The sequence below is a fragment of the Wyeomyia smithii genome, chromosome 3 (assembly GCF_029784165.1).
Source record: "Wyeomyia smithii strain HCP4-BCI-WySm-NY-G18 chromosome 3, ASM2978416v1, whole genome shotgun sequence".
In the NCBI taxonomy this organism is placed as follows: domain Eukaryota; kingdom Metazoa; phylum Arthropoda; class Insecta; order Diptera; family Culicidae; genus Wyeomyia; species Wyeomyia smithii.
The window spans coordinates 239982718-239997228 of NC_073696.1; the positions used below are offsets into that span (position 1 = coordinate 239982718).

Genomic DNA, 14511 nt, shown 5'->3' on the forward strand with positions numbered 1-14511 from the left:
GTAACGCTAGCGCTGATATTGAAAAACAAGCCGTTGTGCGAACGAAGAGGGACAAACAATTATCTTTGACCAAACTTTTATCTGTCAAAAAGTGACAAATATTTGACACTAAGTCCAAGTCTTGGTCAAAGAGTGTAATACAGCCTTATGTTTTGTGAAACTTCCATAATCCATTGCGTATAATTTTTAAGCTTTTCCAATCTGCTGCAATTCGGCCCACACAGACCGATCCCCACCATACGTCAAGTTCATTCATAAAATTCATTCATACTGTTACTGCGCGATTCATTCTCGCTGTCATGTCATTCCCCATTTCCATCCAAAGCACGATCTATTCCGTGTTGTCTGGCAAGTTTGTCAGTCGCGAATTCGTGCGATTGTTCGCATCTGTTTCGGTTTCTCATAATCATCACTCTGTTTTTGAAGTTCTTCTACTATTTCGTCTTCTTTTCTGCCTGTTCGTGTGGTTCCAGAAAGTTTATCGTTCGCTGCGGGTTTCTAACGTATCGCTGAATATTCATCGGATAATGTAGTGGATGAAGCAGAAATTTGACTATCCATAAAAATATGTGACGTATTTTATCGAAAATTGATTGTGTCGAATAGTTTTTTTTTTTTGTCTCAAAAAGTTTTCTCGCCATCACGGCTTCAAAAGTGCGATGTAGCTTCTGACCCTAGTGTAGTCAAAGTTGAGAAAAGTTCTTTCTGCATATTCTTGTTGGTCAATATTTGCTCGAGCTCTTATTGGCAGGCAGGGGGTTATGACAAGGAGCCTTCATCTCATTTGCACATAAAAAAGGTGCAAAAATTAAGTTTTGTGAGTGTTCAAAATGTAAATGTGTAAGCGGAGTTGAAGTTAAAGCAGTCCGGTGAGTTCGAGTTGAAGAAAGAAGAGTGGAGAAAAAGAGTGGATGGTTTTTGGTGCAATACTCACTCAAGGCCAAAGTTTTGTGCAGTGGTTCGTGGGAAATGTCCCAACCCAATCATTTTCAACCGTGGAAGCAGGGTCGGCCGTTGGGCATGCCAATGCCAAATCCGGCTACTATCAGTTCTCATGGAAAACTACCAGCCGCAGCTCATCAAAATTTACATTCAATCCAGTTGCCACAGTCATCTTCCGGGCTTCACGGTCACCAAACCCTTCCGCGAGGTCCTCCGGTAGGACTTGCACCTCCCTTGGCTGTCCAAACAGCAGCGGCGTCCTCATCGACATCAACGATTTCTTCATCCACCGGTTCCTTTGGGCCTGGTGGAGGAATCAGTGGAATGAGTGATTTTCTTTCCCAACTTGGTGCTGACAAGCTGATGCTCAGCAAACTCAGTGCCAGCTACGGACTTACGAATCTGGCGATCGGAGATCAGCTGGTAAGCGGACAACAGCAACTACAGCAGCAGCAACAGCAACACTCACCGCTAGATGATTGTGCCAATGACAAGGAGCGAGAGCTTCGTATTCAGCAGATCTTCGAGAATGCTATCGGGTGAGTGTGATTTTTTTGTCGATACAATATCGTTTTAATGGTGAAATAGTGTCGCACATTGCAGCGGCCACCGCGACGTCGTGTCATTGAAAATGGTTATAATTCGTTTTTTGTTTTGAATTTTTTTCAGACACTTTTATTTTTCTTTTGCATCAGTTTACCGTTTTCGTGCCCATTGTGAACTTTTCAAACTTTGGATGGAATAACTTTTTTCACTTTTTTTGTTGACTACATTCTAGACTACATTCAATTTTGAAGATGTAAATTTGAACTTCTCTCGCATTACATTAAATATTACATTAAAGGGTTGAGTTTCGATGAAACGGGTTTTCATTTTTACCTTTTATTTTCAAACGGAAAGGTTATATATAAATTATGAGGGATTCTTTACGTTGATTAAACCACTTTTTGAATAATAACCAGACCCCAACCGAAACAGCAAAACAATAAAAACAATCCGAACAACGTTGACATTTTTGTATTAGGGTTAACATTTTTGTATCTTCGATATCATACGCCGTCAAATGTACAGCGAAGGATAGAAAAAGGTATCCATCCTTAAGAGAGATGAAATGTCCAGGGTCCATGCAAAATTATCAGAATTTCGATGACCGAAAGCGGGTCAAAATCGTCATAAACCTGTCCACGTGAAATGTGGATGGCCCATTTCAATTTTAGATCAATTGGTATCGGGAGTTCTTTGTCGATAAATTATTTGAATACTCAATACCAGAAAGGTACAGAAAAACATGTCAAGGAAGCAGAGGCCGCTCTTGGTATTTAAATCTATGAGCAGTTCCACAAAAAATGTCCCAGTTTTATTTTAACTGTCATTCGTGTAACCGTGACCAACATATATGGTTTGTTTTGGTTTTTGCCATTTCGTTCAAACTAAAATTTAATGTAATTGGAACGTTCTTTTTTGGCAGAACTCGATATATCGCGAAAAACTTTCATTAATGAATGTGAAATTTTGTAACAGTAACCTGTGTTTGGCGAAAAGTGATGAAGTTTTATCGACACACAGGTTATTTATCAAACGTCATGAGTTGATCTGCGATAACGCACACATATATGTAATTTGACAGCAGTAAATCCCCCCTGGCTGTTCATTAACCTACGACAAGAATCTCGCCCAATCGCTCGCGTTGGCGTTTAGCACGTTTCAGACCTTACAGTCTAAACAGTTTGTTCGATTGGCATAGTGTCTTTGGTAAAGTTGTAGATAATATTTTTTTCTTTTCAAAAAAATATTCCTTGTAGAAAAAAAAAATTATTTTTTTTCAAAAAACAATAACTTTTTTCCCTGATTTCTTCATTATCGGACAGTTTCCATGTTTAGGTAATCTTTTTTAGTTTTAATATTTTGTATACAGGTCGGACTCGATTATCCGGAGACTCGATTATCCGGGGGCTCGATTATCCGGAGAAAATGGTTCGATTATCCGGAGTATTTTTTGTTTCTGTATTTCTACAACGTACTTTTGTCTTCCGGGTCATTGGAAGGTTCGGTGTTGTTCATAATTTTAGCGGTACAAGCCCCGTTCCGCTTAGGCAGTTCGTTTTTGGCAGCTTTCTCGTCGTTCCTTCAACCAATTCTCACTCAATAACCTCCAAAATCAAGATATTATGGTTTTTTGTTGCCAATGAGGACTACCGCTGTTGGTAAACCGGTTTCGGAATTTTGGTAGGAACATATTCCTGTAATATAATGGCCATGAACATTGCAGTACTTAGAACCGCAAGCAGGCCTGTCCCGGTTCTGTTCCGGATACTCTCGGATTATTGAACCAAAACTCATCAAGCGAAATAAATAACGACTTGATATCCGCAAAGTAGTCCATATCGAGTGTTTAGGTCGTTATAGATCACTCAAGAAATGGAAAAAAACATGAGTGTTTGTTTTTACATCTTCGAGATAATCAATATAACATAATTTATTATTACGTATATATGTATAACAAATGCCGACAAACAGTCTAAAGACAATTTTCTATTTTTTTCGTCGGCACATGCATTCTATACAATTTATTATAATAGAAAACTGACTGTTCTAGATGACAGATATTAAAAATTTAAATAAAAAAATGGCTCGATTATCCGGAAGGTTCGATTATCCGGAGCGAAATGTTTTTCAAAACTCCGGATAATCGATTCCGATCTGTATTCGTATATTTTTTTTCGGTAATATGAAATTATTATCTACAACTTTTCCGAAGACGTCAAAAATGAGTCGTGTTCCAAAAAATAAAACCAATAGCACAAAAAAGCATCGTTTGCCCACAGAAACGCCTATGCAAAGTTTCAGTCAAATCAAAAGTGGTCGATTAAATTGGTTGTGGAATTGCACTAGTGTACTGATCTGCCACCGCTTCAAATGTTCTGCGGACACTGTCCACGTCATCCACAAAGCAGATTTATTGACCGAGTTTAACGAAAATCGTGCTCCGGATGTCTATTCCCAGTCGACTCACAACATTCTCTAGCGCAATATTGAACCGCAGGCAGGAAAGACCATCACCTTGTCGAAGTCTCCTGTGGGATCCGAATAGGTCGGATAGACCACACGAAATTCTCACACAACACTGCACATCCTCTATCGTAGCCTCTATCAGTCTGGTAAGCTTCCCGGGGAAAGCCGTTCTCGTCGAGTATTCTCCACAGCTTTCGTGGTAATCGTGTCATAGGCATCGATGAAGAGATGATGCGCAGTGACTTTGTATCCGCGGTTTTTCTGAAAGATCTGCCACAGAGTAAAGATCTGGTCCGTTGTCGACCAACCCTCCATTAAGCCGGCCTTGTAACCTCCCACAAATCTGTTGGTTAGTGGTGACGGTCGCTGGGAAATTATTTGGAATATCAACACAATCTAGCTTGTCGCCTTTCTTGTAGATGGGGCAAATAGCCCCATCCTTATACTCCTCCGGTAGGCATTTCGTTTCCCAAATCTTGACAATCAGCCGAGGCATCTTGAGAAGCTACGTTCCGATACCGTCCTTTCCAGCTACCGTGTTGTTTTCAAGCCGCTGGATAGCATAATTAACTTTGCCTTACTGATGAGGGTGGCACGTCTCCGTTGTTTGCCGCAGAGACAGAGTTTCCTGCGTCGCTGCTTTGGTCTCCTACCTGTACCCCATTCAGATGTTCTTCAAAGTGCTGTCTCCACCTTTCGATCACCTCACGATCATCTGTGAAGATACTCTCATTCTCATCCCTGCACGCTACGGCTCGCGGAACGCGTAGTTTCGGCGAGTATCCAATCGAAACCCGTAACACCTGTGAAAATCAGCACCCATACCTAAATAATTCATATCTCGATGGTTGTTTGACGGATTTCCGATCTTCGGGAATGTGGACATCTTTGAAAACTCAGAATGAGTTTATTAGCAACATATGAACCTAAAAAAACAAGATGTCAGAAAAAGTTATACGCGTTGTGAAAATGTACATTTGGATATATAGGTACTCCCAAAATACAAAACATTGCCGGTGTCCGCTGGTCACGTCAAGTTCTTAAGTAATACTTTCATCGGAATCGGCCATTTAGAAATTAACAATTTTTTGACTGCCTCAATCATTTTATCTACCCTCTGTATATGAAATTCCCCTGGGCGTACAAGGGTTATCTCTGACATCAACACGAATGTTGTAAAGTTGTATTTGATATTTTTGTTTATTGATTGATGTTATGCAACCCGACGTGGATAAGGTCGAGAACGTTATACCCTACAAGTCGCAAATTTATAAAAACAAGCAGCATTATTTCTCAGTTACCGTGTAGCGCCCCTATTTCTTGCACTTCGCATCAAACTGAACAAATCATCAAATAAATCAAGTAAAAAGGATGTTCTTATTATTATTTGCCATCCTGTGAACCTTTTTAGCGTTTTATTTCACGCAATGCCATGAAAGAAAAAGAAAACCACAATACGATCGACGATTTTTGAGTTTAACCTTCAAGCAAGTGTGTTGAGAACGCACCTAAAATACAACGGATGGTTTTACCTATAGAATATTTCGGTAAAAATTTTTTTGAATGTTTTTCCAAAATCTGGTTTGAAATTGCATGGTTTTTTAATGTTTTAATGATAAATTTCCCAATTTTCCGTTAGAAATATTGCGTCAATTCGAAAATCCGCGTAACAAAACCGCGTTAATTCAAAAATCTGCGTGAAGTAAACCACTAAGAAAAGCTTTCGAAAAAACCCAGGACGCTCTACCACCAGTATTCGAAATTGTCCTCTTTGACGGTCGTTTCGGATCTTTCGGAGGGCGCAGGGTTTTTTTACTAAGCCCTAAGCTTTGAGCCTCGAATGGTATTGAAATTTTAGTGATTTTTACAGTTGCATAAAATTACACACTTAAAATTTATTGCCGGGTCTCGGTAATTTATTGCCGAGAACGGCACCACTGAGTGCTGTCACATTTTTCCGTAAATTTCGGCTCACCGAACTGAAAATTCGACACACAATATCCGAAATCCGAGATTTCAGTTAGGTTGAACCGAGATTTACGAAAAAATATGACAGCTGTCATTTTTTCTTTATTTTCGACCTTTTCAAACACGAACCCGAAATTTTTTTCCACCCAACCCGAGCCCGACCCGTACTCGACACCTTCAAAAATTTTCAAAACCAAACCCGACACGAGCCCGACACTCAAAAATTTTCAAACCGAGCCCGACCCAAACCTAATAAGGGGCCGTTCAATATTTACGTTAGCAAATAGGGGGAAGGGGGGGTATGCAATATTCTTACGTTATCTTACAGGGGAGGGAGGGGGAGAATTGATTATCTTACGTAAGAAAAATATTGTTATTGCAGCTGTTCAAATACCCATGTTCATGAAAGTGTGGACGGTAAAATTCATGAAAGGAAATTACGGAATTACTCGAATAAAGGACAGGAGAGGAAACGAAGTACTGTGCTTGCTTTATAATGATAAAACTAAAATAAAAAAAACTATACATGCTGGCAGTAAGATCTTACTATGGGGGAGGGGGAGTATCAAAAAATCTTACGATGTCTTACAATGGGGGGAGGGAGGGTCCAAAAAGTTGAAAAATATGCTTACGTAATTATTGAACGGCCCCTAAGTACGGGTCGGGTTCGGGTTTTCAAACAATCTCTATTTGCGTACGTAATACAACAAAGTTGTGTTAAATCCCAGCGAGTACTCTGGAGGAGAGACGAAACATTCGGTATCATAATAAAACAGTTGAAAAGCCGCCCGTTTTTTCTCGAACGTAGAAAATGAAATCGAAAAAAAGGTGACAAACGTGGTTAGAGCAGGATTCCCCATTACAAATATCCATTGCTCAATATGTAAAAGCACTACAAATTGAGGACCCTTTCACGGATGGTGTTCTTGGCAAGAAGTGGGTAAGTGGTTTCATTGTATATCGTCACCCAAACGTATCTAAGAAAATTGTCAGTGCGTTATCTAAACAAAGACCTGCTGTAAATGAGTAATTACTTTCAAGAGGTGCAGGATTATCTCGTTAGCTTAGCTTAGCTTAGGTAGACTGCTCGTAGTTGCACTTTGTGATTGGTCGAACCAACAAAATTGCAAAAAGAACCAGATGTACGCTGCTTGGGACTAGCACTACATTCCCGTTGGGCAATTTTTACTGATTCACAATACTTTCACCATGACTCGAACCATAATAGTTAGAGGAATAAATGAAACTGTGTACTTATTTGTAGATAGCACCGAGACCCACGTCGCACAGCAGATTTTTTCCAGGGAAGCAGCACACCTAGAACGATGATCCTGCTTCACGAACTAACTCTTGGTACATACTACCAAAAACTTGAACCTTGGAAGCGTATTAGGAGCTAAGCACAATGCACTCCGCTACCGAAGTGCAGGATTATCTTGTTAACGAAAAATTGATGCAGGCAATTGAAACATCCATACAGAAATTTTCAACAGGCGCGAGTCAGAACCATTCCAACCAGAAAAATGATACTAGGAGGAATTTATTTGAAAAAAGTAAACTTTTCAAAATGCTTTTTGGAAACAATCATATTTTTGCCGACGCGGGGAATTAGGAGCCTCAATATACGGAATTTGGACTCTTCTCCGCACAGTGCACGGAACTGTGATCTAACAAATTCATCAAGTTAGCTCTTTTTATTATCCTTCATTGAATAGACAGTTGTGATTAGGGTTTGCAATGGAATCGATTTCCCGGGAAACGGGAATAAAAAATCACATTTCCCGGGAATTCCCGGGAACCGGGAACAGACAATTTTTTTAGCAAAATGAGATTTTTAATGAAGTTGATTAGTAAAAGGTAACAAAAAATTGTTTAAATTTAATTCTCAATTCGCATGAAAAACAAATGAAATACAAAACATATTCAAGTTAACATCAAAAATTCGTGAAGGATTTTTGTAGCATATTTTTGCAGAAGAGGAAAATTAAAGGACTTCATGTCGTCAAACAATCGCTTCAGATCCGCTGACAATTTTCCGTTAAGCTCAAAAAAATTATTTCCTTCTGTAAAACTTTGCTCAAGTCTGCTGAATCACCACTGATGTAGAATACTTTCGAATCACCGATTACAGCTTTTGCTACACTTAATTGAAAACTAGTGTCCAATTCTTTCAGTTTGTTGAAGAGAAAACTAAGTGTTAGGCAGGCATTGGACGCGGAAAATATTTGCTATATTCGGTACGGACTTTTTTAGCAAAATGTTTTTTACACTCCAGTAAATATTTACTGTTTACTTGAGCGGTGGCAATCCTATTCGCTTTTTTTTTTTTATTTAAATATATTTGCTATGCTATTGTTTTTTTTTTTAAATAAACTGCGTTTTAAATCTAGTTTTCATTGACAGAACAACATTTCAAACCCTTTTGGAGTTTATATCACTATTGATTAGAACGTAAGATTTCGGAGAAGAATTTTGGTTAATTAACTACGTTATTTCGTTATTTCGCCGTTCGGTGGTTTTCTGTGACCGAGACAAACCGGAAGGAAACGATAGAATACTAAATAATCAGTTCAATACGAGTCAAAATAGGTCAGTCTTAGAGCATTTGAAGGTTTGAAATTAACATGCAAAGATGATTTTTACGTTGAAATACTATACTGACTTTAAGTTTTATGAAATGATTTATTTCAGGTCGCACCACTTTGACGTATTTAATTTTATTGCAAAATTGCATAAGAAACTATAGTGAATCATACAAAATTTTTCGCGGAAGTCGGGAATCCCGGGATCCCGGGAATTAATATTTTTGTTCCCGGGATCCGGAAATCTCGGGAAAAGCTATTTCCCGGGAAATCGTTCCCGGGATTGCAAACCCTGGTTGTGATATTTTCCCTTGAAATAATACGAAATATGCTAACTAGTGTAAGGGACGGTGTTTTCGGCCGCGTTTAAAATAGAATTTCGTAGGAACAACCTACGAAACTAATTTTTTGCAGTGAGGTACATTGAGATGAGAAGAAGCTTCGTAGGTTGTTCCTAACCACTGAGATTCTATTTAATCACTACCGAAAATACCGCCCCTTGCCATAAATTATTTTCAGCATTATAAATACGATAAAATATTTGAAATTTTGACAGTTTCTAGAACTTTGATCTTTTCTAACTGCACGAAATTTGTGTGAATTTGCGTTTAAAAGCTTGTCAGGTACCGTGCTGGATCGAAATCCGTACACCTAAGCACATGATAATCTTCGACGGTCAATGTAAAATCAAGAAATCACATATTGCTATAAACTGACATGTTTAGTTATAGGTCTACTTATATTTCATCACTATTTTCCAGCAAAATGATTAAAATCACTCCGAAACTCGAAAAAATCATGTTTAAATAGAACATGTTTTGAATCGAAATCCGTACACAGTTTTTTGTCTGAATCAAAACCCGTACACTTCTGAATCGAAATCCGTACACACGTGATATAGACTGGATCAAAGTCCATACAACAATAAATCATACTCCGTATAGATGAAGAAGTACAAAAATGAACATCTTTTATTTATAATTTATCTTTAAATTACCGAATAAGTATATTTTGAGGATCAACTGGCTCCTAAAATTTCACACGGTTTTCTAATTTTTGATATCAGCTGAAATAGTGCAATTTTCGTAGCGTTTCGTAGTAACTGGAACGCTGGAACCTCTCGAAGCTTCCCGGCACGACTTTCCCTTGCGCACCTCAGTCACAGCTCGTTTAAAATTGTTTGCCGTATATTTATACTTGTTTTCTTCCATTATTTGCTGAAAACAAGAAGAAAGTTCAACAATATATGCATGATACCAGTGCTGATAAAAGTCATTTTCCCCAAAAAAATTCTTCGAAAATTACAGCCAATCATTTTCAATTTTCACTTCCAATGATAGCAGCACTCTTTCAGATACACTAGATTTTCGTCCTAGTAACGTGCTGTTATACTCATATGAAAAAGATCGCGCGCATCGTTCACGGTTACGGAATAAAATTTAACGACAAATCCAACCAAATGATCTTCACTTCAAAGTGAAAAAGAAAAACAAACAGTCCACTCAACCAAAATGAACCTCACCGAAACACTTTTTCACTGACACTAACCGATGCCTTGACAATCTTCGTTAACTGATAAACTGATTTTGTTGTCTTGCTTTCATCACATGAAATATGATGAGGTGTTTTGACAGTTCACTTCCATGCAAAAAGCGGGAAGGGAGAACTCTGAAAGGATTGTAAAAAAAATAATGTTTATGGAGGCTTTTTTTCATCTTCACTCAAGAGTGTCAACAAAATCAACCCTGCATGATACACACGCTGTACGAATTTCGATTCAAGCAAATAACAAGAATCAAAATCCGTACGGCACAGTTTTTGTTGAATAAATACAGCTTACACTATTTATTAGACAATATACAGCTCGAAAATAACAAAGACTTACCTTTTCCATCAATTTTAAAAAGATTCACAGAGTAAAACACTTATATCCCACTTGAAAATCGTTTCTATCTGAAGAACGTTTCCTTAGTAAATTCTCTAACGATACAACGAAATGACAACTGAAACCGATACACGATTGATTTTCCATTTTTAATATTTTTATTTCATGGCCTACTGGCGCATAGTTTAATTTAACAGAAGGTCAACAACTCAACGGATATGTACATGTAACTATCATATGAATTTTCACTTTTATAATGCTTAAAACTGAAGAAAAACATCAAGATGTACGGATTTCGATACTGTACGGGTTTCGATCCAGCACGGTATAACATACCCTGCTTGACTCACGCGGGGTTACAAACATCGTATCAACCGTTATTTTGTAATATGTGTAAGGAATTGCAATCTGATAACCGCATTTTGTTTCAAAAAAGGTCTAATTGAAAATTATTTCGAGCTTTTAACTCACAAAATATTGTTCGGATTTGTGTATTGATGACGAGTACAACTGATAAAGTATTGTTTGTAAATTAAAAAAAAAATCTTGATAGGATAGAAAGTGGATAAGAATAAATAGAAGGTTTTCTTGGTTATATATCTTGCTAAACTGAAAGTGAAACAATGAATTTTTAACTCGTGTTTTAACTTAATAAAAATTAATTAGAATTTATTTTTTGACATTATAATTCTGTTTAGAAATAGAACTTCACTGCGAGCCAAATTTCTTACGAATGCTTACGAAGGGGGAGAGGGAGATTTAAGAAAATCTTACGTAAGATTGAAAAATTTTAAAAACGCTAAGAAATTAGAAAACTAAAAAAAGTTAGTTGAAATATTTCTCGCTGCGATCTCAACAGTAAAATTTTAGAAAAGCAGTGAATTTACCATCTCTGTATAATCATACTTTACTTTACTTCATTTCTACTTCATTTAAAATTTTATTTACCTAATTTGATTTGGTTTTATCCTCTACGAATACGCTATATGTAAGAAAAATGTTTCCTCTTCGAAAATGATTTTGTCCCTAAGAAGAAAATCTTACGTAAGATTCGAGGGGGGAGGGGGGGTAATGCAAAATATTACTAAGTCTTATTATGGAGGAGGGGTGGGGGAGTTTAAAATTTCGAAAAAAATCCTTACATAATTTATGGATGACGCCTAAGGTAGATTCGTTGAGTTGCGTATTTGGGGTACAAATGGAGTCGAGTGGTTGTTCAGAAACGTTTGTTTTTTTTTTTTCGACGCAATGTGATGATATTTTATTTGGCCAAAACTACTTTTCATCGGTTTGGTTTTTTGGAATCATAATGTTGTTTAAACATTCGTTCTGGTATACATTTTGATTGATAGCCAATCCACTAGGCTCGACACCATGATTTTGACAGAAAGGAATAAGTCCTTTTCTACTCTCTACTCTGGTCTTCTACTACCTTGCTGGCAAATTGTAGTTGAGGCTTGCAGGAAATCATACACAGCAGAGACCGAAAGCAGCCTAAATCTTTGCAATTACTTATTAGGAAACATGTTATAAAATTTTGGTTCAGAAATATCTAAACGGTAAAACGACCATTTTCTGGATAGAACTTACTCTCATTTAGGAAATTATGAATTGTGGAATTTCGGAAATTATGAAAAATCGTGGTGCCGACCGGAATACGAGTAACCTTAGCGGAGATCGGGTAACCAACCCCGGTGGAAACTATGGTCGTATGCTGACTGGGAAGGGGGTCGTACGCGGCTGTATCCCCATAGGGGCGGCGTACAACAGCGTCTGACCCGGAGCGGGCGGCTGAATTATGGAATGCTGTATCCCGCCAGCTACACCTAAGATGGCAGCCCCATCAGCAGGATGTAGGTATCGCGACCCTGGTAAGGTAGCATACCGAAACCTTTCACCAACCACGAACAACGATTTTAGAAATACGGAACGGATCAATCGGCAAAGACCTAGGCTACGAACAGGAAAAAGATTAAAGTTAACGATTGGAAATTGGGTACTTGGAACGTCCGATCTCTCAATGAACCGGCGCGGGCTGGCTTGCTTGCTCGAGAACTACAGCGGCAGGGAGTCGAAATCGCAGCGATTCAGGAGGTTCGGTGGCCAAATTCCGGAGAAAGGGAATTCCGTGCAGTAGACCCTATTGCACGCACTTCTTTGAAGTACCACATCTACTACAGTGGCGGCAAAGCAGCGGAACGGGGCGTCGGTTTCGTAGTGCTGGGAAATCAGAAAACAAGAGTCATCCGGTGGAGGCCCGTAGATGACCGTATATGCGTGTTGAGGATTAAGGGCAAATTCTTCAACTACAGTTTAATCAACACCTACGCACCGACAAACGACAAATCCGATGAAGTCAAAGATGAGTTCTATGACAAGCTTGAGCGAATCTTTGACGAGTGCCCAAAACACGACGTAAAAGTCGTCATCGGAGACGCAAACGCACAGGTTGGGAGGGAGGAATTCTTCCGTCCGGTCATTGGAAGGCATAGCCTCCATTCGTCAACCAATGAAAACGGCCTGAGGCTGATAAACTTTGCCGCGGCCAGAGGAATGGCCATATGTAGCTCCTATTTTCCACGTTTGAATATTCGGAAACACACCTGGAGGCATCCAAATGGAGAAGCCTGCTCCCAGATCGATCACGTACTGATTGACGGTCGGCACTTTTCGGATGTTACTGATGTTAGGTCTTTTCGGGGACCAAACATTGACTCTGACCATTATCTCGTCGTTTGTAAGATCCGCGCACGGTTGTCGAACGTGCTGAAATCTCGCACAGAGAGGACGACGCGTTTCAACATTCAGCGGTTGAAAGCTGATGGCGGCAGCAGAATACGCCAGAGAGCTGGATCAACGGATCGCAGAACAGCAGGAGGAAGGAGTGGAAGACATAAATGGGCTGTGGAGCAGTATTCACGGCGCCATCGAAACGACTGCGAGAGAGGTGGTAGGTACGACGCGTGGAAGGCAGCCTAACGGCTGGTTCGATGCCGAGTGCCAGAGAGCGACAGATGAGAAGAACCGTGCCAGGAGCCGCATGCTCACTGCGGCTACGCGTCAGAACAGAGAGAGGTACAGGGTGGCAAGAGCTGCTGAAAATAGAACCCACCGTCGGAAGAAGCGCGAGTACGAGGAGCAGGTGTTCGCCAGCGCAGAGGACAGCTATGCTCAAAACGACGTGCGGAGATTCTATAGAACTGTCAACAGAGTCAGAAGCAGGAATTTCCCGGTGCCGGTCATGTGTAATGACAAGGACGGCAACCTGCTTACTGATAAACCGACGGTTGCAGCCAGGTGGAAGGAGCATTTTCAGGCGCTATTGAACGGTGAGGTACCGGATGAGCAGAGCAGGAACAGGATGACGATTATGAGTGACGAACAAGCTGTGGAGCCACCAACACAGGAGGAGGTGAAAAAGGCGATTAATGAGCTGAAAAACGGCAAGGCTGCTGGTAAGGACGGTATCCCGGCCGAACTTCTAAAAGCGGGAAGCGAGCGGCTGTACTATGCGGTCCACCAGATAATACTAAGAATCTGGGCGGACGAACAAATGCCGAACGACTGGTTGGAAGGCCTCATATGCCCTATCTATAAGAAGGGCCATCGATTGGATTGTGGCAACTATCGAGGGATAACGTTGCTCAACTCCGCATATAAAGTGCTCTCCCGTATCCTGTTCTTTAGATTGAGACCGCTAGCGGAATCTTTTGTTGGCGAATACCAGGCTGGTTTCCGACAAGGGCGTTCCACGACGGATCAAATTTTCACCCTGCGACAGATCCTCGATAAGTTCCGCGAGTACAACTTATCGACTCACCATCTTTTTGTGGACTTCAGGGCGGCATACGACTCAGTGAAAAGAAACGAGCTGTGGCAGATCATGCTGGAACACGGTTTCCCTGCGAAACTAATGAAGCTGAGTCGTTTGACACTGGAGGGATCAAAATCGTGCGTGCGGATAGCTGGCGAGACATCAGCCGCGTTCGTAACGTTGGATGGACTGAAGCAGGGGGATGCGCTCTCCAACCTACTGTTTAACATCGCTCTTGAAGGTGCAGTACGAAGAGCAAACGTCGAAAGAAACGGTACGATCATCACAAAATCTCACATGCTTCTTGG

At 40.0% G+C, this 14511-nt stretch overlaps 1 protein-coding gene across 1 annotated transcript in view; it reads left to right on the top strand.

Moving 5' to 3' along the window:
* The first annotated feature begins 334 nt into the window (after window positions 1–334).
* Window positions 335–14511, top strand: part of LOC129726847 (uncharacterized) — a 31742-nt gene continuing 17565 nt past the window's right edge. Inside the window, exon 1 of the mRNA XM_055683995.1 lies at window positions 335–1481. Within this exon, the coding sequence (XP_055539970.1) occupies window positions 970–1481 (512 nt within the window). The 5' untranslated portion in view covers window positions 335–969. The remainder of the gene's footprint in view (window positions 1482–14511) is intronic.